Source organism: Dendrobates tinctorius, unplaced genomic scaffold (genome assembly GCF_039654945.1).
Source record: "Dendrobates tinctorius isolate UK_male_01 unplaced genomic scaffold, ASM3965494v1 ptg000080l, whole genome shotgun sequence".
NCBI classification, from domain to species: Eukaryota; Metazoa; Chordata; class Amphibia; order Anura; family Dendrobatidae; genus Dendrobates; species Dendrobates tinctorius.
In genome coordinates, this window is record NW_027361748.1 from 177,462 (window position 1) to 205,000 (window position 27,539).

General features: G+C 49.8%; 1 protein-coding gene and 1 pseudogene across 2 annotated transcripts in view; one reads left to right on the top strand and one right to left on the bottom strand.

Annotated features, from left to right (window-relative positions):
• CAMTA2 (calmodulin binding transcription activator 2) overlaps positions 1 to 27,539 on the top strand; it is a 109,266-nt gene that overhangs the window by 41,850 nt on the left and 39,877 nt on the right. For both annotated transcript variants that reach the window (XM_073583679.1, XM_073583680.1), the window contains exons 10-12: positions 1,246 to 1,372; positions 1,467 to 1,601; positions 21,631 to 21,758. In XM_073583679.1, the coding sequence (XP_073439780.1) occupies positions 1,246 to 1,372; positions 1,467 to 1,601; positions 21,631 to 21,758 (390 nt within the window). The remainder of the gene's footprint in view (positions 1 to 1,245; positions 1,373 to 1,466; positions 1,602 to 21,630; positions 21,759 to 27,539) is intronic.
• LOC141096852 (prefoldin subunit 3 pseudogene) lies at positions 13,891 to 14,618 on the bottom strand (annotated as a pseudogene).

A 27,539-nucleotide genomic window follows, 5' to 3' on the forward strand; every position in this document is an offset into this window, starting at 1 on the left:
TCAAAACATCAGCGAGCGACCTCCATGCTTTGCAGTAGGAATGGTGTTCCTTTCATCATATGCTTTGTTGATCTCTCTCCAAATGTAATGTTTATTGTTTTGGTCTCATCACTCCAAATTACCTTGTTCCAGAAGTTTTGAGGCTTGTCTCTGTCCTGTTTTGCGCATTGTAGGCGAGATACTTTGTGGCATTGGTGCAGTAATGACTTTCTTCTGGCGACTCGACCGTGCAGCCCATTTTTCTTCATGTGTCTCCTTATTGGCCATCTTGAAAAAGCCACACCGCTAGTTTCCAGAGAGTCCCGTATTCAGCTGATGTTATTTGTGGGTTTTTCTTTGCATTCTGAACAATTTTCCTGGCAGTAGTCACAGGTCACAGGTGAGGATGTTACCTTTAGTAGCCAGTCACACCCATTTGTGTCAACTTCTGTGCATGTTATCAGGCCAAGATCACAAGGGTATGGGAACTTTTGATCAGGGGCATTGGGATGTTTTGGGTTGTCATTATGATTTATAAAGAGAAAACACAGTAGTCTGACAATAAATGGCTTCATCCGACCACTAATCATGAGTGGAGGAAAAGTTCTGGTGTTATCATTCATATTCTCTGAAAAAAGGCCAAGAAAGCAAAAATTCTGCTGGGGTATGTAAACTTTTGTCTGTCCTGTCCCTGTGCAGCAGGGGCACAGACATAGGTGCCGGCTCCTTTCTGGTGATCACAGGCGCCTGACTGCTGGGTTGGCTCACTTTGGACATTTTGGAGGGTGCCGGGTCCTCTGCATTTCTGTTGGGCGCAGTACTCCAATCACACCTGCAGAGGGGGCCATGCATCTTCCGTTGTAGGCCAGGACGTGGCAGGTGGTCTCTTCACCATTGCTCCGGATGGTCGATCGGCCACAGTGTTATTTACATGGCATTAAACGTCTGATAGAAAGCAGGGATCTGATGATGGACAGGAGGAGGCTGCCCGCCGGATGCCCCCGGGGTGGCGCCATCTTCTTGGAGGGACATCAAGCAGAAAGCTGGCACTGCAGAGATTCCTGCCCCCACAAGCGGCTCTTATTGTCGTTACATGTGACATGTGGCCACACGTGTGTGCGGACGTGCCCGGGAGCTGCGCCATGTGCTGGTGGTGACTGAGCCGGGGCACAAGTGCAGGGGGCACTCAGGCCCTGACGATGGCAGCTCCTCCCGGGCACCGGCCCCTCGTCTTCCAGTAAATTGTCTTTTTCTCTCTGGTGTCAGGGTGGAGTTAAGATTCTCATCACCGGCCCGTGGTTGGAGGACACGGATTCCTACTCCTGCTTGTTCGATCATGTGACTGTGCCAGCCTCACTCATTCAATCGGGAGTCCTGCGCTGCTATTGCCCAGGTGAGTAGAGAGCCCACACTCAGCGAGCTACACTCAGCGAGCTGCACTCTGGTGCTACGGGGTCTCTTACCTTCTCCCCTCCGTGTGATTGCAGCTCACGAGGCCGGCCTGGTCACCCTGCAGGTCATCCAGCACCAGCAGATCATCTCACAGTCCGTCATCTTCGAGTATCGAGCTAGAAACTTCTTGTCGCTGCCCAGCACCCAACTCGACTGGCTGTCGCTGGATGGTAAGTGTCTCCGGGGGCTTATATTCTGTATTCCTTGTGTCCTGGGGGGATATGAGCGGCCAGGAGGACCCGTGACCACAACTCTTGACAAAGCGGTTGTCAGATCATTCACCATTCACTATATTGATGCCCACTGAGGACCAGAACATGGGAGAGGACTCGGGTAGGGGGTCCCGAGACACCAGGCATATCCCAAACCTCAGGGGATGAGGGTTCCTGAGACAGCAGGTATATCCCACACCTCAGAGGATGAGGGGTCCTGAGACTCTGGGTATATCCCACACCTCAGGGGATGAGGGTTCCTGAGACTCTGGGTATATCCCACACCTCAGAGGATGAGGGGTCCTGAGACTCGGGTATATCCCGCACCTCACAGGATGAGGGGTCCTGAGACAGCAGGTATATCCCACACCTCAGAGAATGAGGGTTCCTGAGACACCAGGTATATCCCACACCTCAGAGGATGAGGGGGTCCTGAGACTCGGGATATATCCCGCACCTCACAGGATGAGGGGTCCTGAGACACCAGGTATATCCCACACCTCAGGGGATGAGGGTTCCTGAGACAGCAGGTATATCCCACACCTCAGAGGATGAGGGGTCCTGAGACTCGGGATATATCCCATACCTCAGAGGATGAGGGGTCCTGAGACACCAGGTATATCCCACACCTCAGGGGATGAGGGTTCCTGAGACAGCAGGTATATCCCACACCTCAGAGGATGAGGGGGTCCTGAGACTCGGGATATATCCCATACCTCAGAGGATGAGGGGTCCTGAGACACCAGGTATATCCCACACCTCAGAGGATGAGGGGGTCCTGAGACTCGTGATATATCCCATACCTCAGAGGATGAGGGTTCCTGAGACACCAGGTATATCCCACACCTCAGGGGATGAGGGTTCCTGAGACAGCAGGTATATCCCACACCTCAGAGGATGAGGGTTCCTGAGACTCGGGGTATATCCCGCACCTCACAGGATGAGGGGGTCCTGAGACACCAGGTTTATCCCACACCTCAGAGGATGAGGGGGTCCTGAGACTCGGGATATATCCCATACCTCAGAGGATGAGGGATCCTGACTGAGACTCGAAGTATATCCCACACCTCAGAGGATGAGGGGGTCCTGACTGAGACTCAGGGTATATCCCACACCTCAGAGGACGAGGGGGTCTTGAGACTCAGGGTATATCCTACACAGAGGAAGAGGGGTCCTGACTGAGACTCGGGGTATATCCCACACCTCAGAGGATGAGGGGTCCTGAGACACCAGGTATATCCCGCACCTCAGAGGATGAGGGGGTCCTGAGACTCTGGGTATATCCCGCACCTCATAGGATGAGGGGGTCCTGAGACTCTGGGTATATCCCACATCTCAGAGGATGAGGGTTCCTGAGACACCAGGTATATCCCACACCTCAGGGGATGAGGGTTCCTGAGACTCGGGGTATATCCCACAGGGGTATATCCCACACCTCAGGGGATGAGGGGGTCCTGAGACACCAGGTATATCCCACACCTCAGGGGATGAGGGGGTCCTGAGACACCAGGTATATCCCACACCTCAGAGGATGAGGGTTCCTGAGACTCGGGGTATATCCCGCACCTCATAGGATGAGGGGGTCCTGAGACTCTGGGTATATCCCACATCTCAGAGGATGAGGGTTCCTGAGACACCGGGTATATCCCACACCTCAGGGGATGAGGGTTCCTGAGACTCGGGGTATATCCCACACCTCAGGGGATGAGGGGGTCCTGAGACACCAGGTATATCCCACACCTCAGGGCATGAGGGTTCCTGAGACTCGGGGTATATCCCACACCTCAGGGGATGAGGGGTCCTGAGACACCAGGTTTATCCCACACCTCAGAGGATGAGGGGGTCCTGAGACTCGGGATATATCCCATACCTCAGAGGATGAGGGGTCCTGACTGAGACTCGAAGTATATCCCACACCTCAGAGGATGAAGGGTCCTGAGACACCAGGTATATCCCTCACCTTAGAGGATGAGGGGTCCTGAGACTCGGGGCATATCCCACACCTCAGAGGATGAGGGGTCCTGAGACTCGGGGCATATCCCACACCTCAGAGGATGAGGGGTCCTGAGACTCGGGGCATATCCCAAACCTCAGAGGATGAGGCGTCCTGAGACACCAGGTATATCCCACACCTCAGAGGATGAGAGGTCCTGAGACTCGGGGTATATGCCATACCTCAGAGGATGAGGGGGTCCTGAGACTCGGGGCATATCCCACACCTCAGAGGATGAGGGGGTCCTGAGACTCTGGGTATATCCCACACCTCAGAGGATGAAGGGTCCTGAGACACCAGGTATATCCCTCTCCTCAGAGGATGAGAGGGTCCTGAGACTCGGGGTATATACCACACCACAGAGGATGAGGGGGTCATGAGAATCGGGATATATCCCACACTTCAGAGGGTGAGGGGACCTGAGACTCGGGCAATATCCCACACTTCAGAGGGTGAGGGGACCTGAGACTCGGGCTATATCCCACACCTCAGAGGATGAGGGGGTCCTGAGACACCAGGTATATCCCGCACCTCAGAGGATGAGGGGGTCCTGAGACTTGGGGTATATCCTGCACCTCAGAGGATGAGGGGGTCCTGAAACTTGGGGCATATTCCACACAGAGGGTGAGGGGGTCCTGAGACACCAGGTATATCCCGCACCTCAGAGGATGAGGGGGTGCTGAGACTCTGGGTATATCCCACATCTCAGAGGATGACGTGGTCATGAGACTCGGGGTATATCCCTTACCTCAGGGTATGAAGGGGTCCTGGGACTCGGGGCATATTCCACACCTCAGAGGATGAGGGGATCCTGAGACTCGGGGTATATCCCTTACCTCAGGGGATGAACGGGTCCTGAGACTCTGGGTATATCCCACACGTCAGAGGATGAAGGGTCCTGAGACACCAGGTATATCCCTCACCTCAGAGGATGAGGGGGTCCTGAGACTTTGGGTATATCCTACACCTCAGAGGATGAGGGGGTCCTGAGACTCAGGGTATATCCCGCACTTCACAGGATGAGGGGGTCCTGAGACTCGGGGCATATCCCACACCTCAGAGGATGAGGGGTCCTGAGACTTTGGGTATATCCTACACCTCAGAGGATGAGGGGTCCTGAGACTCGGGGTATATCCCGCACCTCAGAGGATGAGGGGATCCTGAGACTCGGGGCATATTCCACACCTCAGAGGATGAGGGGGTCCTGAGACTCGGGGTATATAACACACCACAGAGGATGAGGGGGTCATGAGAATCGGGGTATATCCCACACTTCAGAGGGTGAGGGGACCTGAGACTCGGGCAATATCCCACACTTCAGAGGGTGAGGGGACCTGAGACTCGGGCTATATCCCACACCTCAGAGGATGAGGGGGTCCTGAAACACCAGGTATATCCCGCACCTCAGAGGATGAGGGGGTCCTGAGACTTGGGGTATATCCTGCACCTCAGAGGATGAGGGGGTCCTGAAACTTGGGGCATATTCCACACAGAGGGTGAGGGGGTCCTGAGACACCAGGTATATCCCGCACCTCAGAGGATGAGGGGGTGCTGAGACTCTGGGTATATCCCACATCTCAGAGGATGAGGTGGTCATGAGACTCGGGGTATATCCCTTACCTCAGGGGATGAAGGGGTCCTGAGACTCGGGGCATATCCCGCACCTCAGAGGATGAGGGGGTCCTGAGACTCGGGGCATATTCCACACCTCAGAGGATGAGGGGATCCTGAGACTCGGGGTATATCCCTTACCTCAGGGGATGAAGGGGTCCTGAGACTCTGGGTATATCCCACACGTCAGAGGATGAAGGGTCCTGAGACACCAGGTATATCCCACACGTCAGAGGATGAAGGGTCCTGAGACACCAGGTATATCCCTCACCTCAGAGGATGAGGGGGTCCTGAGACTTTGGGTATATCCTACACCTCAGAGGATGAGGGGGTCCTGAAACTTGGGGCATATTCCACACAGAGGGTGAGGGGGTCCTGAGACACCAGGTATATCCCGCACCTCAGAGGATGAGGGGGTGCTGAGACTCTGGGTATATCCCACATCTCAGAGGATGAGGTGGTCATGAGACTCGGGGTATATCCCTTACCTCAGGGGATGAAGGGGTCCTGAGACTCGGGGCATATCCCGCACCTCAGAGGATGAGGGGGTCCTGAGACTCGGGGCATATTCCACACCTCAGAGGATGAGGGGATCCTGAGACTCGGGGTATATCCCTTACCTCAGGGGATGAAGGGGTCCTGAGACTCTGGGTATATCCCACACGTCAGAGGATGAAGGGTCCTGAGACACCAGGTATATCCCACACGTCAGAGGATGAAGGGTCCTGAGACACCAGGTATATCCCTCACCTCAGAGGATGAGGGGGTCCTGAGACTTTGGGTATATCCTACACCTCAGAGGATGAGGGGGTCCTGAGACTCAGGGTATATCCCGCACTTCACAGGATGAGGGGGTCCTGAGACTCGGGGCATATCCCACACCTCAGAGGATGAGGGGTCCTGAGACTTTGGGTATATCCCGCACCTCAGAGGATGAGGGGATCCTGAGACTCGGGGCATATTCCACACCTCAAAGGATGAGGGGGTCCTGAGACTTTGGGTATATCCCACACCTCAGAGGATGAGGGGGTCCTGAGACTTTGGGCATATCCCACACGTCAGAGGATGAAGGGTCCTGAGACACCAGGTATATCCCACACTTCAGAGGGTGAGGGGATCTGAGACTCGGGCTATATCCCACACCTCAGAGGATGAGGGGGTCCTGAGACTTGGGGTATATCCCGCACCTCAGAGGATGAGGGGGTCCTGAAACTCGGGGCATATTCCACACAGAGGGTGAGGGGGTCCTGAGACACCAGGTATATCCCGCACCTCAGAGGATGAGAGAGTCCTGAGACTCGGGGTATAACCTCACCTCAGAGGATGAGGGGTCCTGAAATCCGGGGTATATTCCGCACCTCAGAGGATGAGGGGGTGCTGAGACTCTGGGTATATCCCACACCTCAGAGGATGAAGGGTCCTGAGACTCGGGGTATATCCCTCACCTCAGAGGATGAGGGGTCCTGAGACTCGGGGCATATCCCACACCTCAGGGGATGAAGGGGTCCTGAGACTCGAGGCATATTCCACACCTCAAAGGATGAGGGGTCCTGAGACTCGAGGCATATTCCACACCTCAGAGGATGAGGGGGTCCTGAGACTCGAGGCATATCCCACACCTCAGAGGATGAGAGGGGTCCTGAGACTCTGGGTATATCCCACATCTCAGAGGATGAGGGCTCCTGAGACTCGGGGTATATCCCACATCTCAGAGGATGAGGGGTCCTGAGACTCGGGGTATATCCTCCACCTCAGAGGATGAGGGGGGGTCCTGAGACTCGGGGTATATCCTCCACCTCAGAGGATGAGGGGGTCCTGAGACTCGGGGTATATCCTCCACCTCAGAGGATGAGGGGTCTTGAGACTCAGGGTATCCCCCCCTCCTCAGAGGATGAGGGGTCCTGGGACATGGGATGTTGGGTGACTTTGGCCTCGTGTGTTTGGTGGGCTCCGCCAGTGTTCTGGCCGTATACAGGCAGCTTTGTAGGTCGCCTGGTTAGTTGCGTTGGGCTTATTGCTGGGGACAGGTGTCCGCTCTCATGGACTGCTCTGTTGTCGCTCTCACCAGCCTGCTCTCGGCCTCTTTGTGCCCGGCTCTGCTCCCTGTGCCCGGCTCTGCTCCCTGTGCCCGGCTCTGCTCCCTGTGCCAGGCCTGCTATCGCCGGGCGCTCAGAGGTGGCAGGAACCTCCTTTTCTATTTTTGTCCTCCATCTTTCAGCGCCCGCCAGCAACCTGAATCCCACCCAAGACTATTTTGTTAGTTGTGGAAGGACACCGTGACGCGGATGACATGCCTGCCATTCCTGGCACAGCGTGACACGGGCACAGGACAGCCCGCTCTCTAGAAAGCAGCTGGTCTCCGGTCATGGAGGAGGGGGAGGCGGCACTGATTATAGAAAGTCCCTAGTGTCCTCTGCATTAACCCATCATGTGCTGGTGTCGCCCTGCAGGAGGAGGGCCGCTCACAGCTGTCTGTCACCCTGCAGGGGGCGGGGTCACATCAGACATCTCTGTATCATCCTGCAGGTAGCGGGGCCACATCTCCCATCTCTCTGTATCTCCCTGCAGTGGGCGGAGTCACATCAGATATCTCTGTATCACCCTGCAGGTAGCGAGGCCACATCTCCCTACTCTCTGTATCTCCCTGCAGGGGGTGAGGCTACATCAGATATCTCTGTATCACCCTGCAGGGAGCGAGGCCACATCTCCCATCTCTCTGTATCTCCCTGCAGTGGGCGGAGTCACATCAGATATCTCTGTATCACCCTGCAGGGAGCGAGGCCACATCTCCCTTCTCTCTGTATCTCCCTGCAGGGGGTGGGGCTACATCTCCCATCTCTCTGTATCTCCCTGCAGTGGGCGGAGTCACATCAGATATCTCTGTATCACCCTGCAGGTAGCGGGGCCACATCTCCCATCTCTCTGTATTTCCCTGCAGGGGGTGGGGCTACATTAGATATCTCTATCACCCTGCAGGGAGCGAGGCCACATCTCCCTACTATCTGTATCTCCCTGCAGTGGGCGGAGTCACATCAGATATCTCTGTATCACCCTGCAGGGAGCGAGGCCACATCTCCCTTCTCTCTGTATCTCCCTGCAGGGGGTGGGGCTACATCAGATATCTCTATCACCCTGCAGGGGGCAGGGCCACATCTCCCTTCTCTATATCACCCTGCAGGTGGCGGTCCACATTGGATATCTCTGTATCACTCTGCAGGGGGTGAGGCCACATCTCTTCTTTATATTACCCTGCAGGGGGTAGGGCCACATCTCCCTTCTCTCTATATCACCCTGAAGGTGGCTGGGCCACATCTCCCTTCTCAATCACCCTGCAGGTGGCAGGGTCACAAATCCCTTCTCTCTGTATCACCCTGCAGGGGGCAGGGCCACATCTCCCTTCTCTCTATATCACCCTGCAGGGGGCGGGGCCACAACTCCCTTCTCTCTATATCACCCTGCAGGGGGCAGGACCACATCTCCCTTCTATTTGTATCACCCTGCAGGGGGCGGGGTCACATCTCCCTTCTCTCTGTATCACCCTGCAGGGGGCGGGGCCACATCTCCCTTCTATCTATCACCCTGCAAGGGGCGGGGTCACATCTCCCTTCTCTCTGTATCACCCTGCAAGGGGCGGGGTCACATCTCCCTTCTCTCTGTATCACCCTGCAGGGGGCGGGGACACATCTCCCTTCTCTCTATATCACCCTGCAGGGGGCGGGGCCACATCTCCCTTCTATCTGTATCACCCTGCAAGGGGCGGGGTCACATCTCCCTTCTCTCTGTATCTCCCTTCTCTCTGTATCACCCTGCAGGGGGCGGGGTCACATCTCCCTTCTCTCTGTATCACCCTGCAGGGGGCGGGGCCGGCTCATACATGTGGGGTCATACATGTAGGATATGTAGTTGCCAGGCAGGGATGTGAGCCGTCCCTTCCTCCTTCTCTCTGCTGCCATCGCCCTCCCCTTCTATTAATCTGATCTTCTTAAATGATTGCCTGAAGCTTGAGTGAGAGATTTCGGGAGGAGGGGGCAGCTTTGGGCTAGTTAGGGGCTACTTTACAGCCGGTCAGAAGGACATTTAACCCTTTGTGGTGCTTCCCTGCATTTGTCTCCTCTTCATGTGTATCCCTGATGGCTCCATGCCCCCCTCTTGTCCCCGGTGCGGACCCCCCTGTCCCCGATGCGGACCCCCTGTCCTCTATCTCTGCTGATATCATATTAATGGGGGATATGTTAGTGGCTTGTCTGGAAGTGGAAGCCATGTCTGACTCGCATGCATTTCGGTGACTCCTTCGCTGGTCCCTTGCACCGCTCCCACCATTCGGCTCAGTGGTGAGAGCTCAGCTTTAGGCTCCGCGGTCCACTTGGGAAATGTTCTTACTTCACTTTTGCTGAATGTCTGAGAATAATCAGCGCACTCGTAGAAGATCGGGCATATCGAAGTATCGGTCTGCTCCGGGTGTGCATGTGACGCTGATGACGGTGCAGGGTCACGCCCGTATATCTCGTGAGTTATCACTGAGCCTTCATTATAGTCTTCCCGGCCAGGACTCCTTCAGATATGAGGCAGCAACTGAAATAAAGCCGACAATTCTTGCACAATTGCCAGGTGTGCCCATGTACAGGATGGATCGGCGTCTGGACAGCTGGGGTGTGGACGGATCTGGCCTGGTTTGTTGTGTGTCCGGAAGACTCATGTTGGCCGGTTCTGGTGTAGTCTGGTTGTGTATCTAGAAGACTCTGGTGTCGGCAGGTTCTGGTGTAGTCTGGTTGTCTGTCTAGACTCTGGTGTCGGCAGGTTCTGGTGTAGTCTGGTTGTGTATATAGAAGACTCTGGTGTCGGCAGGTTCTGGTATAGTCTGGTTGTGTATATAGAAGACTCTGGTGTCGGCAGGTTCTGGTGTAGTCTGGTTGTGTATATAGAAGACTCTGGTGTCGGCAGGTTCTGTGTAGTCTGGTTGTGTATATAGAAGACTCTGGTGTCGGCAGGTTCTGGTGTAGTCTGGTTGTGTATATAGAAGACTCTGGTGTCGGCAGGTTCTGGTGTAGTCTGGTTGTGTATATAGAAGACTCTGGTGTCGGCAGGTTCTGGTGTAGTCTGGTTGTGTATATAGAAGACTCTGGTGTCGGCAGGTTCTGGTGTAGTCTGGTTGTGTATATAGAACACTCTGGTGTCGGCAGGTTCTGGTGTAGTCTGGTTGTGTATATAGAACACTCTGGTGTCGGCAGGTTCTGGTGTAGTCTGCTTGTGTATATAGAAGACTCTGGTGTCGGCAGGTTCTGGTGTAGTCTGCTTGTGTATATAGAAGACTGGTGTCGGCAGGTTCTGGTGTAGTCTGGTTGTGTATATAGAAGACTCTGGTGTCGGCAGGTTCTGGTGTAGTCTGGTTGTGTATATAGAACACTCTGGTGTCGGCAGGTTCTGGTGTAGTCTGCTTGTGTATATAGAAGACTCTGGTGTCGGCAGGTTCTGGTGTAGTCTGGTTGTGTATATAGATGACTCTGGTGTCGGCAGGTTCTGGTGTAGTCTGGTTGTGTATATAGAAGACTCTGGTGTCGGCAGGTTCTGGTGTAGTCTGGTTGTGTATATAGAAGACTCTGGTGTCGGCAGGTTCTGGTGTAGTCTGGTTGTGTATATAGAACACTCTGGTGTCGGCAGGTTCTGGTGTAGTCTGGTTGTGTATATAGAAGACTCTGGTGTCGGCAGGTTCTGGTGTAGTCTGGTTGTGTATATAAAACACTGGTGTCGGCAGGTTCTGGTGTAGTCTGGTTGTGTATATAGAACACTCTGGTGTCGGCAGGTTCTGGTGTAGTCTGCTTGTGTATATAGAAGACTCTGGTGTCGGCAGGTTCTGGTGTAGTCTGCTTGTGTATATAGAAGACTCTGGTGTCGGCAGGTTCTGGTGTAGTCTGGTTGTGTATATAGAACACTCTGGTGTCGGCAGGTTCTGGTGTAGTCTGCTTGTGTATATAGAAGACTCTGGTGTCGGCAGGTTCTGGTGTAGTCTGGTTGTGTATATAGATGACTCTGGTGTTGGCAGGTTCTGGTGTAGTCTGGTTGTGTATATAGAAGACTCTGGTGTCGGCAGGTTCTGGTGTAGTCTGGTTGTGTATATAGAAGACTCTGGTGTCGGCAGGTTCTGGTGTAGTCTGGTTGTGTATATAGAACACTCTGGTGTCGGCAGGTTCTGGTGTAGTCTGGTTGTGTATATAGAAGACTCTGGTGTCGGCAGGTTCTGGTGTAGTCTGGTTGTGTATATAGAAGACTCTGGTGTCGGCAGGTTCTGGTGTAGTCTGCTTGTGTATATAGAAGACTCTGGTGTCGGCAGGTTCTGGTGTAGTCTGGTTGTGTATATAGAACACTCTGGTGTCGGCAGGTTCTGGTGTAGTCTGCTTGTGTATATAGAAGACTCTGGTGTCGGCAGGTTCTGGTGTAGTCTGGTTGTGTATATAGATGACTCTGGTGTCGGCAGGTTCTGGTGTAGTCTGGTTGTGTATATAGAAGACTCTGGTGTCGGCAGGTTCTGGTGTAGTCTGGTTGTGTATATAGAAGACTCTGGTGTCGGCAGGTTCTGGTGTAGTCTGGTTGTGTATATAGAACACTCTGGTGTCGGCAGGTTCTGGTGTAGTCTGGTTGTGTATATAGAAGACTCTGGTGTCGGCAGGTTCTGGTGTAGTCTGGTTGTGTATATAAAACACTCTGGTGTCGGCAGGTTCTGGTGTAGTCTGGTTGTGTATATAGAAGACTCTGGTGTCGGCAGGTTCTGGTGTAGTCTGGTTGTGTATATAGAACACTCTGGTGTCGGCAGGTTCTGGTGTAGTCTGGTTGTGTATATAGAAGACTCTGGTGTCGGCAGGTTCTGGTGTAGTCTGGTTGTGTATATAAAACACTGGTGTCGGCAGGTTCTGGTGTAGTCTGGTTGTGTATATAGAACACTCTGGTGTCGGCAGGTTCTGGTGTAGTCTGCTTGTGTATATAGAAGACTCTGGTGTCGGCAGGTTCTGGTGTAGTCTGCTTGTGTATATAGAAGACTCTGGTGTCGGCAGGTTCTGGTGTAGTCTGGTTGTGTATATAGAACACTCTGGTGTCGGCAGGTTCTGGTGTAGTCTGCTTGTGTATATAGAAGACTCTGGTGTCGGCAGGTTCTGGTGTAGTCTGGTTGTGTATATAAAACACTGGTGTCGGCAGGTTCTGGTGTAGTCTGGTTGTGTATATAGAACACTCTGGTGTCGGCAGGTTCTGGTGTAGTCTGCTTGTGTATATAGAAGACTCTGGTGTCGGCAGGTTCTGGTGTAGTCTGCTTGTGTATATAGAAGACTCTGGTGTCGGCAGGTTCTGGTGTAGTCTGGTTGTGTATATAGAACACTCTGGTGTCGGCAGGTTCTGGTGTAGTCTGCTTGTGTATATAGAAGACTCTGGTGTCGGCAGGTTCTGGTGTAGTCTGGTTGTGTATATAGATGACTCTGGTGTTGGCAGGTTCTGGTGTAGTCTGGTTGTGTATATAGAAGACTCTGGTGTCGGCAGGTTCTGGTGTAGTCTGGTTGTGTATATAGAAGACTCTGGTGTCGGCAGGTTCTGGTGTAGTCTGGTTGTGTATATAGAACACTCTGGTGTCGGCAGGTTCTGGTGTAGTCTGGTTGTGTATATAGAAGACTCTGGTGTCGGCAGGTTCTGGTGTAGTCTGGTTGTGTATATAGAAGACTCTGGTGTCGGCAGGTTCTGGTGTAGTCTGCTTGTGTATATAGAAGACTCTGGTGTCGGCAGGTTCTGGTGTAGTCTGGTTGTGTATATAGAACACTCTGGTGTCGGCAGGTTCTGGTGTAGTCTGCTTGTGTATATAGAAGACTCTGGTGTCGGCAGGTTCTGGTGTAGTCTGGTTGTGTATATAGATGACTCTGGTGTCGGCAGGTTCTGGTGTAGTCTGGTTGTGTATATAGAAGACTCTGGTGTCGGCAGGTTCTGGTGTAGTCTGGTTGTGTATATAGAAGACTCTGGTGTCGGCAGGTTCTGGTGTAGTCTGGTTGTGTATATAGAACACTCTGGTGTCGGCAGGTTCTGGTGTAGTCTGGTTGTGTATATAGAAGACTCTGGTGTCGGCAGGTTCTGGTGTAGTCTGGTTGTGTATATAAAACACTCTGGTGTCGGCAGGTTCTGGTGTAGTCTGGTTGTGTATATAGAACACTCTGGTGTCGGCAGGTTCTGGTGTAGTCTGCTTGTGTATATAGAAGACTCTGGTGTCGGCAGGTTCTGGTGTAGTCTGGTTGTGTATATAGATGACTCTGGTGTCGGCAGGTTCTGGTGTAGTCTGGTTGTGTATGTAGAAGACTCTGGTGTTGGCCGTTTCTGGTGTAGTCTGGTTGTGTATATAGAAGACTCTGGTGTCGGCAGGTTCTGGTGTAGTCTGGTTGTGTATATAGAAGACTCTGGTGTCGGCAGGTTCTGGTGTAGTCTGGTTGTCTGTCTAGACTCTGGTGTCGGCAGGTTCTGGTGTAGTCTGGTTGTGTATCTAGTATACAAAACGTGTGGATATTTTTCTGCATATTATGTACATTTTATTATGCATTAGGAGGGCAAAGGAGCAGCCGATAATGCCTCTCCGTCCATTGTAAGATTGGCATAAAACAAGGGCATGCATGTAATGGGGCTATATGAATAAATAAGGAAAAAGTGCCTGCTTTAAGGGAGAGGAGGGCAGGTCCACAACTAAATGTCCATCCCAAGTGCTCAAATGAAAACTGGGAGTTTATCTAAAACAATCTGTGTCTGGAAATATTTAAAAGAGGCACAGCTATGCTTTACTTTTAGAGACGCCGTCCTTGTTTCTTCGTTTTACATCCCAGTTATAAACCCTAGCCATATTGACTTCAGTGGTGGTGAACTGGTCCCGGAGGAAGTCTAGGTCCTCTTCTGTCGATTCAAGACTTCTTGTGGCTGCAGACAAATTCTTTTCTAGTAAAGCCTGAGCATCATCAATATCATACTCAAGCATTACATTGGCCCCAAGCCACAAGCAGACTTGGTCTGTTGGTGGCACTGATGCTTTACAATACAGATTATCAACCAGCAAAAACCTTGTTTCCATTGGTTCAGTAGTACCCCTTTTCTTCTGCATGTGCTTTAAAATTTCTAGCGTCTGTTTAATTTCTGGGATCTGGTTTTTCAGCCTCCTCTTCTTCTGAGAAAGGTTTAATTCCATAAACTTATATTTCTGGTACTGTTCATCTAGCCTCTTGAGCACTACATCAGCCGTCTCATTTTCAGATTTCTTCATAAAGGAATCCACATCTTCCACAAACACGGCCTCGGGGATGCTCAGGTGCCCCTTCTTTATACCAGCCACACCACCGCCTTCATTGGCCTTCGCCATCTTGGAAGCTTGGAAGAGTGTTGCTTGCAAGAGGTGATCTAGTGTTTGGCTTATTGAGAAGACTGAGGTGTGTAGTTGGGTGTGTGAAAGACTGTGGTGTCAACAGGTGCTGGTGTAGTTTGGGGATCAACAAGTGTGTGATGTGTGGCGGTCACTGGATGATTGGTGGCCAACAAGTGTGTGATGTGTGGCGGTCACTGGATGATTGGTGGCCAACAAGTGTGTGATGTGTGGCGGTCACTGGATGATTGGTGGCCAACAAGTGTGTGATGTGTGGCGGTCACTGGATGATTGGTGGCCAACAAGTGTGTGATGTGTGGCGGTCACTGGATGATTGGTGGCCAACAAGTGTGTGATGTGTGGCGGTCACTGGATGATTGGTGGCCAACAAGTGTGTGATGTGTGGCGGTCACTGGATGATTGGTGGCCAACAAGTGTGTGATGTGTGGCGGTCACTGGATGATTGGTGGCCAACAAGTGTGTGATGTGTGGCGGTCACTGGATGATTGGTGGCCAACAAGTGTGTGATGTGTGGCGGTTACTGGATGATTGGTGGCCAACAAGTGTGTGATGTGTGGCGGTCACTGGATGATTGGTGGCCAACAAGTGTGTGATGTGTGGCGGTCACTGGATGATTGGTGGCCAACAAGTGTGTGATGTGTGGCGGTCACTGGATGATTGGTGGCCAACAAGTGTGTGATGTGTGGCGGTTACTGGATGATTGGTGGCCAACAAGTGTGTGATGTGTGGCGGTCACTGGATGATTGGTGGCCAACAAGTGTGTGATGTGTGGCGGTTACTGGATGATTGGTGGCCAACAAGTGTGTGATGTGTGGCGGTTACTGGATGATTGGTGGCCAACAAGTGTGTGATGTGTGGCGGTGACTGGATGATTGGTGGCCAACAAGTGTGTGATGTGTGGCGGTCACTGGATGATTGGTGGCCAACAAGTGTGTGATGTGTGGCGGTCACTGGATGATTGGTGGCCAACAAGTGTGTGATGTGTGGCGGTTACTGGATGATTGGTGTCCAACAAGTGTGTGATGTGTGGCGGTCACTGGATGATTGGTGGCCAACAAGTGTGTGATGTGTGGCGGTCACTGGATGATTGGTGGCCAACAAGTGTGTGATGTGTGGCGGTCACTGGATGATTGGTGGCCAACAAGTGTGTGATGTGTGGCGGTTACTGGATGATTGGTTGCCAACAAGTGTGTGATGTGTGGCGGTTACTGGATGATTGGTGGCCAACAAGTGTGTGATGTGTGGCGGTTACTGGATGGTTGGTGGCCAACAAGTGTGTGATGTGTGGCGGTTACTGGATGATTGGTGGCCAACAAGTGTGTGATGTGTGGCGGACACTGGATGATTGGTGCCCAACAAGTGTGTGATGTGTGGCGGTCACTGGATGATTGGTGGCCAACAAGTGTGTGATGTGTGGCGGTCACTGGATGATTGGTGTCCAACAAGTGTGTGATGTGTGGCGGTCACTGGATGATTCGTGGCCAACAAGTGTGTGATGTGTGGCGGTCACTGGATGATTGGTGGCCAACAAGTGTGTGATGTGTGGCGGTCACTGGTGTAGTTAGACAGCTGATGTTGGCCGTTACTGGTGTCGTTTTGCTGGGTGTCTTGAAGTCTTTGGAAGGAACTGGGGTAGTTTGGATTGTTTTCTATATATAAAAAAAAGTGAAGCTGGCCTGTATTCACCTAGTTTGGTTGTATGTCTGGAAAACTGCTTTTGGCAAGTGCTGGTGTAGATTAGATAGTTGTCGGGATGACTTTTATGTTTGTAGGAGAGGCCACTATAGTTTGGTTGCTTGTAACGTGGGCGGAATGGTTTTGTTGGAACTGGTGTTCCTTGATCGTTTACTTAGACCCTTGGTGTTGGCAGGTGCTGGTGTAGTTTGGGTGGGTGGCTGTTAAATAATAGCGGTGATGGTCATTGGTGTAGTTTAGTTGGTTCCCGGAAGACTGTGATGTTGGCTCGCACCAGGGTATCTGGGTGTTTGCCTGCAGCAGTGTGATGATGACGTTTATTGATGGTGATTCTGGATGATTGCTGTGCCTTGTGCTGTTTCTATGCACAGGATTCATATGGCTTTCAGATAGGTTTGTGATGTGTGGAATAATATTGTGATCTGAATGCTGCAGTGATGCACGTACGTACAGTCGCTGGGCAATCCCTCCGGTCATCCCTCCGGTCAGTCTGCAGCTTGTCTGGGATAATCAGCTTGGTCTAATTACTGGACGACCAAGTAAAACCGTCCCCATCTGTTAAGGTTCTGGCTCCTTCTGTAGGATACACAGATGGCATACTACAGGGATATAAAAAGTCTACACACCCCTGGTAAAATGCCAAGTTTTGTTTGTTTTTCTGCTCTGTAAAAAGCTGACAACACAGCAAAGGATCTCACTGTGGAAACTGAACAATCAGGGTAAGGGACAAAAACGTCTGCTAGGCATTAGATCTACCATGGACACTGTGGAGATGTCATCAAGAAGTAGCTAAATTTCGCATAATGGCAACATTATCTAGAGCTGGGCACCTCTCAAAAGTTGATTAAAAGACGAAAGAAAATTGTCCCTGTAGGCTGCCAAGCAGCCGACAGCAACATTAAAGGAGCTGCAGGAATTTCTGGTCAGTCCTGGTGGTGTCATGCATGTGAACATAATCTCCCTTATTCTTCATATACCCGGCCTGTGGGGTCAGGGGCAAGACAGAAGCATTTTATGGCAAAGAAAAACATCCAGGCCCAGCAGTGTTCTGCTGGAACCTCCATCACGTTGGCCAGTAGCAGGAAATGTGTTCTGTCCCTTGAGACCGAGGGAGAACTTTTTGGTCAAATTCCAGAAGATACAAAGTCATCACCAAAAGACTCCCATCCACACAGTGAGGCATGGTGGAGACAGCATTGTGCTTTGGAGCTGGTTTTCTGCAGCAGGAACCAGGGCTTTAGGCAAAGGGGAAGGAAATTATTAACAGAACAAATATCAGATAATTTTACATCAGAACCTTCCATCCTCTGCTAAAAAGCTGAAGATGAGGAGGAATTTCACCTTTTAGCAGACAACGACACTGAGTGACCTCCAAATCGGAAAATAAACGGCTTCACCAGAAGAAAATGGAAGTTCTGGAAAGGCCGAGTCCAGACCTGAACCCAAAGGGTCAATCTATGGTGACCTGAAGAGGGCGCTGTATACAGGAGATGCCCCCCGCAATATGACAGATGTGGAGCTGCTGCAGAGAGGAGCCGGCAAAGATCTCAAATTCTAGATCTGCCAGGCTGATAGACCCCAACCCAAAAGACTGAATGGTGCCAGAACTTCACAGGGACTGCAACAAAAGTGTTAGTGTAGGGGTGTGCAGATTTATGCAACCACAATGTTTTACGTGTGTTTTTTTTTTTCCACTTGAAAAGATTTCAGTTTGTTTCTCTCTGGATTTGTACAGATTATGGGCGACATTAATGGCAGAAGAAGTTTTGAAATGATTCCTGTTGAGATGATTATTATCACATGACGGGAATCTGGCATTTTATCAGTGGTTTGTAGACTTTTTTCTTTATAGCCACCGTATATCCGTTTAATACTGTGCATGGCCAAGAAAAGGATGATTGGTGCAGAATCTGGTATATAATCCGGAAATGTTGTGTTTTTGGCGGTGTGTGGTGTGTGGTCATGCAGGGGGTCCTGAGGTACCATTGGGTTGTGTAGGATGGGGGTTGTCACCATAACACACAACAATTATTAACTGAATACAACTTCACGTGACAGTGTAGTAGGGCTGTTGTGTAGTTATTGCACTTAGCGAACAGTCTATTGTGACGGTGTTCTGATGGGATTGTGGTGTCGTACTGGTGTGTATTGTGTAAGGGCTGTAGATAATCCAGTAACTGTGCCTTGTAGGAACTCTGGTGTTCCCAGGAAACATTGCTTGGTAACTGTAGTTGGTTGTCTTTTTGGGTGAGAGTGTTGTGTAGAGATTGAGGGATTGTGGCGTTCTTCAATAAAAGTTTAGTGTAGGATTTAGGTGTTTGTGGGCATCAGTGTGTTGTTTAGGGATCATGGTGTACCTAGATAAGTGTGTTGTGTAGGTGTTGTGATGTAGTTTGGTAACATTGTAGTGTCATGTATATGAGGTGTATCTTGGCATCCATGCGTTGTTTAGGGGTCGTGTGACACATAACACTGCATTGTATAGGGATTATCTCCACTGGTAATAGAATGTGTAAATGTGTAGTACGGCTGTTGTCCGCTTGTATAATGTATATATCTGAGGTATATTCTGAGGTAAATGTGTAGTACGGCTGTTTTCTGCTTGTATAATTTATATATCTGAGGTGTATTCTGAGGTAAATGTGTAGTACGGCTGTTTTCTGCTTGTATAATGTATATATCTGAGGTGTATTCTGAGGTAAATGTGTAGTACGGCTGTTTTCTGCTTGTATAATGTATATATCTGAGGTGTATTCTGAGGTAAATGTGTAGTACGGCTGTTTTCTGCTTGTATAATGTATATATCTGAGGTGTATTCTGAGGTAAATGTGTAGTACGGCTGTTTTCTGCTTGTATAATGTATATATCTGAGGTGTATTCTGAGGTAAATGTGTAGTACGGCTGTTTTCTGCTTGTATAATTTATATATCTGAGGTGTATTCTGAGGTAAATGTGTAGTACGGCTGTTTTCTGCTTGTATAATGTATATATCTGAGGTATATTCTGAGGTAAATGTGTAGTACGGCTGTTGTCCGCTTGTATAATGTATATATCTGAGGTATATTCTGAGGTAAATGTGTAGTACGGCTGTTGTCCGCTTGTATAATGTATATATCTGAGGTATATTCTGAGGTAAATGTGTAGTACGGCTGTTGTCCGCTTGTATAATGTATATATCTGAGGTATATTCTGAGGTAAATGTGTAGTACGGCTGTTGTCCGCTTGTATAATGTATATATCTGAGGTATATTCTGAGGTAAATGTGTAGTACGGCTGTTGTCCACTTGTATAATGTATATATCTGAGGTATATTCTGAGGTAAATGTGTAGTACGGCTGTTGTCCGCTTGTATAATGTATATATCTGAGGTATATTCTGAGGTAAATGTGTAGTACGGCTGTTGTCCGCTTGTATAATGTATATATCTGAGGTATATTCTGAGGTAAATGTGTAGTACGGCTGTTGTCCGCTTGTATAATGTATATATCTGAGGTATATTCTGAGGTAAATGTGTAGTACGGCTGTTGTCCGCTTGTATAATGTATATATCTGAGGTATATTCTGAGGTAAATGTGTAGTACGGCTGTTGTCCGCTTGTATAATGTATATATCTGAGGTATATTCTGAGGTAAATGTGTAGTACGGCTGTTTTCTGCTTGTATAATGTATATATCTGAGGTATATTCTGAGGTAAATGTGTAGTACGGCTGTTGTCCGCTTGTATAATGTATATATCTGAGGTATATTCTGAGGTAAATGTGTAGTACGGCTGTTTTCTGCTTGTATAATGTATATATCTGAGGTATATTCTGAGGTAAATGTGTAGTACGGCTGTTTTCTGCTTGTATAATGTATATATCTGAGGTATATTCTGAGGTAAATGTGTAGTACGGCTGTTTTCTGCTTGTATAATGTATATATCTGAGGTGTATTCTGAGGTAAATGTGTAGTACGGCTGTTGTCCGCTTGTATAATGTATATATCTGAGGTATATTCTGAGGTAAATGTGTAGTACGGCTGTTGTCCGCTTGTATAATGTATATATCTGAGGTATATTCTGAGGTAAATGTGTAGTACGGCTGTTTTCAGCTTGTATAATGTATATATCTGAGGTATATTCTGAGGTAAATGTGTAGTACGGCTGTTTTCTGCTTGTATAATGTATATATCTGAGGTATATTCTGAGGTAAATGTGTAGTACGGCTGTTTTCTGCTTGTATAATGTATATATCTGAGGTATATTCTGAGGTAAATGTGTAGTACGGCTGTTTTCTGCTTGTATAATGTATATATCTGAGGTGTATTCTGAGGTAAATGTGTAGTACGGCTGTTGTCCGCTTGTATAATGTATATATCTGAGGTATATTCTGAGGTAAATGTGTAGTACGGCTGTTGTCCGCTTGTATAATGTATATATCTGAGGTATTTTCTGAGGTAAATGTGTAGTACGGCTGTTGTCCGCTTGTATAATGTATATATCTGAGGTATATTCTGAGGTAAATGTGTAGTACGGCTGTTGTCCGCTTGTATAATGTATATATCTGAGGTATATTCTGAGGTAAATGTGTAGTACGGCTGTTTTCTGCTTGTATAATGTATATATCTGAGGTATATTCTGAGGTAAATGTGTAGTACGGCTGTTTTTCTTGTATTCTGTACATCGCATTGATCCCAGGTAATGCTGCATCGTCCAGGTTGTGGTGTAGGTCATCTCTGATTTTAGGTTTCCCGCTAGTTTGTGCCCTTTGAAGCCTTCCATCATGGCACCTAGGTGCTAAGCTGACCAGTCCATCCCAGTGCTTATTGTGAAATATTCCCTGGGCTGAGTCGGATTTTCCTTCCCTTTTAATGAGCTAGAAAGGGAGGGGGATGTCTATTTTAGTAGGGTGAGGATTATAGGACAGAGAGGGCTGACACCGCTCATCACAGGACGACAGGAAATCTCAGTCTCAGGGTGATTCCCTGCCGCCAACTTCACAGGACCCTGCCGAACGGGGGGATCCTGGGGGCTGCCCCCGAGGATGCTGGGAAGGATCATACCTCTGGTGTGCATGACATGAAGGTAGGGGAGGGACAGCGGCTTCCTCGTCGCCGGCCGCGTGTTTTTTGGGTGTTGTAATGTGAATGATGTGCGGTGATGCCACTACCAGGTCCCAGGGTCTGCATGGGCAGCGAGTGGCACAAGATGGCAGTGGGCTGTGGTTAGGTACTATGCGGCGTAGGTCGGCAGTGGTCTCAGTGGCCTTATACCCGTACGCCCGCACATCCTCCGCCACTCATGGACCTCTCCTCTCCTGCAGACAATCAGTTCAGGATGTCTATACTGGAGCGTCTGGAGCAGATGGAGCGTCGCATGGCGGATATGAGCTCCGGACAGCACCAGCCCACCGTTGGACCACAGTGCGGACCCCGAGCTGGAGACAGTCAGGTCAGTGCTCTGTGTGTGCAGGAGACAGTCAGGTCCGTGCTCTGTGTGTGCAGGAGACAGTCAGGTCCGTGCTCTGTGTGTGCAGGAGACAGTCAGGTCCGTGCTCTGTGTGTGCAGGAGACAGTCAGGTCCGTGCTCTGTGTGTGCAGGAGACAGTCAGGTCCGTGCTCTGTGTGTGCAGGAGACAGTCAGGTCCGTGCTCTGTGTGTGCAGGAGACAGTCAGGTCCGTGCTCTGTGTGTGCAGGAGACAGTCAGGTCCGTGCTCTGTGTGTGCAGGAGACAGTCAGGTCCGTGCTCTGTGTGTGCAGGAGACAGTCAGGTCCGTGCTCTGTGTGTGCAGGAGACAGTCAGGTCCGTGCTCTGTGTGTGCAGGAGACAGTCAGGTCCGTGCTCTGTGTGTGCAGGAGACAGTCAGGTCCGTGCTCTGTGTGTGCAGGAGACAGTCAGGTCCGTGCTCTGTGTGTGCAGGAGACAGTCAGGTCCGTGCTCTGTGTGTGCAGGAGACAGTCAGGTCCGTGCTCTGTGTGTGCAGGAGACAGTCAGGTCCGTGCTCTGTGTGTGCAGGAGACAGTCAGGTCCGTGCTCTGTGTGCAGGAGACAGTCAGGTCCGTGCTCTGTGTGTGCAGGAGACAGTCAGGTCCGTGCTCTGTGTGTGCAGGAGACAGTCAGGTCCGTGCTCTGTGTGTGCAGGAGACAGTCAGGTCCGTGCTCTGTGTGTGCAGGAGACAGTCAGGTCCGTGCTCTGTGTGTGCAGGAGACAGGTCCGTGCTCTGTGTGCGCAGGAGACAGTCAGGTCCGTGCTCTGTGTGCGCAGGAGACAGTCAGGTCCGTGCTCTGTGTGCGCAGGAGACAGTCAGGTCCGTGCTCTGTGTGCGCAGGAGACAGTCAGGTCCGTGCTCTGTGTGCGCAGGAGACAGTCAGGTCCGTCCTCTGTGTGCGCAGGAGACAGTCAGGTCCGTGCTCTGTGTGCGCAGGAGACAGTCAGGTCCGTGCTCTGTGTGCGCAGGAGACAGTCAGGTCCGTGCTCTGTGTGCGCAGGAGACAGTCAGGTCCGTGCTGATATATTATATATCTTAAAATTAAGAGACCACTGCACAGTTTATAAAAATCCGCTTCTCTCCTTGTCTGGCGGCCATTCCATTCCAGTGTCAGCTGAATTCCATCCAGAGTCCACCTCATTCTACTTAATGTGCTTCTGATTAGTGATCACATGAACCAAATCTTATCTAATGAAGGAAAGTATAGAAACCCTGCTGTGGGGTTCACAATCCTCCTGCAATAGGACAAGCTGGATGGCAAAACAAGTGCTAGGAATATCCCAAAAGCAATGAAAAAATAACTTTTAACCATGGCAAAGGAGGTGGAAAGAAAAGTCTTGAGTGAGGAAAGAAGGGCTCAATTCTGGCTTTCCTAGCAGAGGGATACAGTGAGCGCCATGTTGTCTCCATCCTTAAAATTTCTAAGACGACAGTCCATTACAACAAGGTCAAGCAGAAGACACTGTGGACAACAAAGCTACAGACCGGCAGAGGGCGAAAACTACTCTCTACTGACCGGGATGACCGTCATCTTATTCGAATGTCACTCAGCAACCGCAGTATGACATCACGTGACCTACAAAAGGAACGGCAAATGGCAGCTGGGGTGAAGCGCACGGCAAGAACAGTTCATAACCGGCTCCTAGAGGCAGGGCTCAAGTCATGTAACGCTAGAAAAAAGCCTTTCATCAATGAGAAGGAGAGCCAGGCTGAAGTTTACCAAAGACCATAAAGATTGGACCATAGAGGACTGGAGTAAGGTAATCTTCCGTGATGAGTCTAATTTTCAGCTTTGCCCAACACCTGGTCATCTAATGATTAGACGGAGACCTGGAGAGGCGCACAAGCCACAGTGTCTTGCACCCACTGTGAAATTTGGTGGAGGATCGGTGATGATCTGGGGAGGCTTCAGCAAGGCTGGAATTGGGCAGGTTAATCTTTGTGAAGGACGTATGAATCAAGCCGCATACAAGGTTATCCTGGAAAAACAGCTGACTCCTGCTCAGGCAATGTTCCCCAACTCTGAGGACAATGCGCCATGCCACACAGCTAGGTCATCAATGTGTGGATGAAGGAGCACCACATCCAATCCCTGTCATGGCCGCCCAATCTCCAGACCTGAACCCCACTGAGAACCTCTGGAATGTAATCAGGAGGGAGATGGAGAGTCACAAGCCATCAGACAAAGAAGAACTGCTGACATGTGTGTACCAGGAGCGGCATAAGGTCACCCAGAAGCAGCGTGAGAGACTGGAGGAAAGCAGCCAAGACACAGGAAAGCTGGGGTTAACAATCATGGGGATTCCACAGAATACTGATCTCTGAACTCTTCCTGAGGTAAAACATTATTATTGTTGTGTCTAAATGATTATGGACTTGTTTTCTTAGCATTATTTGAGGTCTACAAGCACGCCGCATTTTTTGCTCTTTTGACCATTTCTCATTTTCTGACAATAAATATAAAATTTATTGCTTGGAGATTCGGAGACATGTGGTCAGGAGTTTATAGAATAAAAGAGCAATTTACATTTTACTCAGAAATATAAAGAGGAAAATCAGAGAAACTGAACATTGTGCAGCGGTCTCTTAATTTTTGCCAGAGCTGTGTATATACTCCTCTCTCTCTCTCTCTCTCTCTCTCTGTGTCTCTCTCTCTCTCTCTCCTCCTGGTTGTATATATACTCCTCTCTCTCTCTCCTCCTGGCTGTATATATATTCCTCTCTCTCTCTCCTCCTGGCTGTATATATACTCCTCTCTCTCTCTCCTCCTGGCTGTATATATATTCCTCTCTCTCTCCCCTCCTGGCTGTATATATACTCCTCTCTCTCTCTCCTCCTGGCTGTATATATACTCCTCTCTCTCTCTCCTCCTGGCTGTATATATATTCCTCTCTCTCTCCTCCTGGCTGTATATATCCTCTCTCTCTCCTCCTGGCTGTATATATCCTCTCTCTCTCCTCCTGGCTGTATATATACTCCTCTCTCTCTTTTCCTGGCTGTATATATTCTCCTCTCTCTCTTCCTGGCTGTATATACTCCTCTCTCTCTCTCCTCCTGGCTGTATCTATACTCCTCTCTCTCTCTCCTCCTGGCTGTATATATACTCCTCTCTCTCTCTCTCTTCCTGGCTGTATATACTCTCTCTCTCTTCCTGGCTGTATATATACTCCTCTCTCTCTCCTCCTGGCTGTATATATCCTCTCTCTCCTCCTGGCTGTATATATACTCCCCTCTCTCTCCTCCTGGCTGTATACACTCCTCTCTTTCCCTCCTGGCTGTATATATATTCCTCTCTCTCTCCTCCTGGCTATATATATATATTCCTCTCTCTCTCCTCCTGGCTGTGTATATATACTCCTCTCTCTCCTCCTGGATGTATATATCCTCTCTCTCTCCTCCTGGCTGTATATATACTCCTCTCTCTCTCTCTCTCTTCCTGGCTGTATATATTCTCCTCTCTCTCCTCCTGGCTGTATATATTCTCCTCTCTCTCCTCCTGGCTGTGTATACTCCTCTCTCTCTCCTCCTGGCTGTATACATACTCCTCTCTCTCTCTCTCTCTCTCCTCCTGGCTGTATATATCCTCTCTCTCTCCTCCTGGATGTATGTGTGTGTGTGTGTGTGTGTGTATATGTATGTGTCTCTCTCTCTCTCTCCTCCTGGTTGTATATATACTCCTCTCTCTCTCCTCCTGGCTGTATATATTCTCCTCTCTCTCCTCCTGGCTGTATATATACTCCTCTCTCTCTCCTCCTGGCTGTATATATACTCCTCTCTCTCTCCTCCTGACTGTATATATACTACTCACTCTCCTCCTGGCTGTATATATACTCCTCTCTCTCTCTCCTCCTGGCTGTATATATACTCCTCTCTCTCTCTCCTGGCTGTATATATTCTCCTCTCTCTCCCCTCCTGGCTGTATATATACTCCTCTCTCTCTCCTCCTGGCTGTATGTATTCTCCTCTCTCCTCCTGGCTGTATGTATTCTCCTCTCTCCTCTGGTTGTATATATTCTCCTCTCTCTCTCTCTCTCTCTCTCTCTCTCTCTCTCTCTCTCTCTCTCTCTCCTCCTGGCTGTATATATACTCCTCTCTCTCTCCTCCTGGCTGTATATATCCTCTCTCTTCCTGGCTGTATATATCCTCTCTCTCTCTCTTCCTGGCTGTATATATCCTCTCTCTCTCTCCTCCTGGCTGTATATATATTCCTCTCTCTCTCTCCTCCTGGCTGTATATATACTCCTCTCTCTCTCTTCCTGGCTGTATATATCCTCTCTCTTCCTGGCTGTATATACTCCTCTCTCTCTCTCTTCCTGGCTGTATATATTCTCCTCTCTCTCCTCCTGGCTGTATATACTCCTCTCTCTCTCTCCTCCTGGCTGTATATATTCTCCTCTCTCTCCTCCTGGCTGTATATATCCTCTCTCTCTCTCTCTCTTCCTGGCTGTATATACTCCTCTCTCTCTCTCCTCCTTGCTGTATATATACTCCTCTCTATATCCTCCTGGCTGTATATACTCCTCTCTCTCCTCCTGGCTGTATATATATTCCTCTCTCTCTCCTCCTGGCTGTATATATATTCCTCTCTCTCTCCTCCTGGCTGTATATATTCTCCTCTCTCCTCCTGGCTGTATATATACTCCTCTCTCTCTCCTCCTGGCTGTATATATACTCCTCTCTCTCCTCCTGGCTGTATATATACTCCTCTCTCTTCCTGGCTGTATATATACTCCTCTCTCTTCCTGGCTGTATATATACTCCTCTCTCTCTCTCTCTCTCTCTCTCTCTCTCTCTCTCTCTCTCTCTCCTCCTGGCTGTATATATACTCCTCTCTCTCTCTTCCTGGCTGTATATATACTCCTCTCTCTCTCTTCCTGGCTGTATATATCCTCTCTCTTCCTGGCTGTATATACTCCCCTCTCTCTCTCTTCCTGGCTGTATATACTCCTCTCTCTCTCTCCTCCTGGCTGTATATATCCTCTCTCTCTCTTCCTGGCTGTATATACTCCTCTCTCCTCCTGGCTGTATATATCTTCTCTCTCTCCTCCTGGCTGTATATATACTCCCCTCTCTCTCCTCCTGGCTGTATATATACTCCCCTCTCTTTCCCTCCTGGCTGTATATATATTCCTCTCTCTCTCCTCCTGGCTGTATATATATTCCTCTCTCTCTCCTCCTGGCTGTGTATATATACTCCTCTCTCTCTTCCTGGCTGTATATATTCTCCTCTCTCCCCTCCTGGCTGTATATATCCTCTCTCTCTCTTCCTGGCTGTATATATTCTCCTCTCTCTCTTCCTGGCTGTATATATTCTCCTCTCTCTCCTCCTGGCTGTATATATCCTCTCTCTCTCTTCCTGGCTGTATATACTCCCCTCTCTCCTCCTGGCTGTATATATCCTCTCTCTCTCCTCCTGGCTGTATATATACTCCTCTCTCTCTCTCTCTCTCTCTCTCTCTCCTCCTGGCTGTATATATACTCCTCTCTCTTCCTGGCTGTATATACTCCTCTCTCTCTCTCTCTCTCTCTCTCTCTCTCTCTCTCCCTGGCTGTATATACTCCTCTCTCTCTCTCTCTTCCTGGCTGTATATACTCCTCTCTCTCTCTCTCTTCCTGGCTGTATATATACTCCTCTCTCTCTTCCTGGCTGTATATATACTCCTCTCTCTCTCTCCTCCTGGCTGTATATATACTCCTCTCTCTCTCCTCCTGGCTGTATATATACTCCTCTCTCTCTCCTCC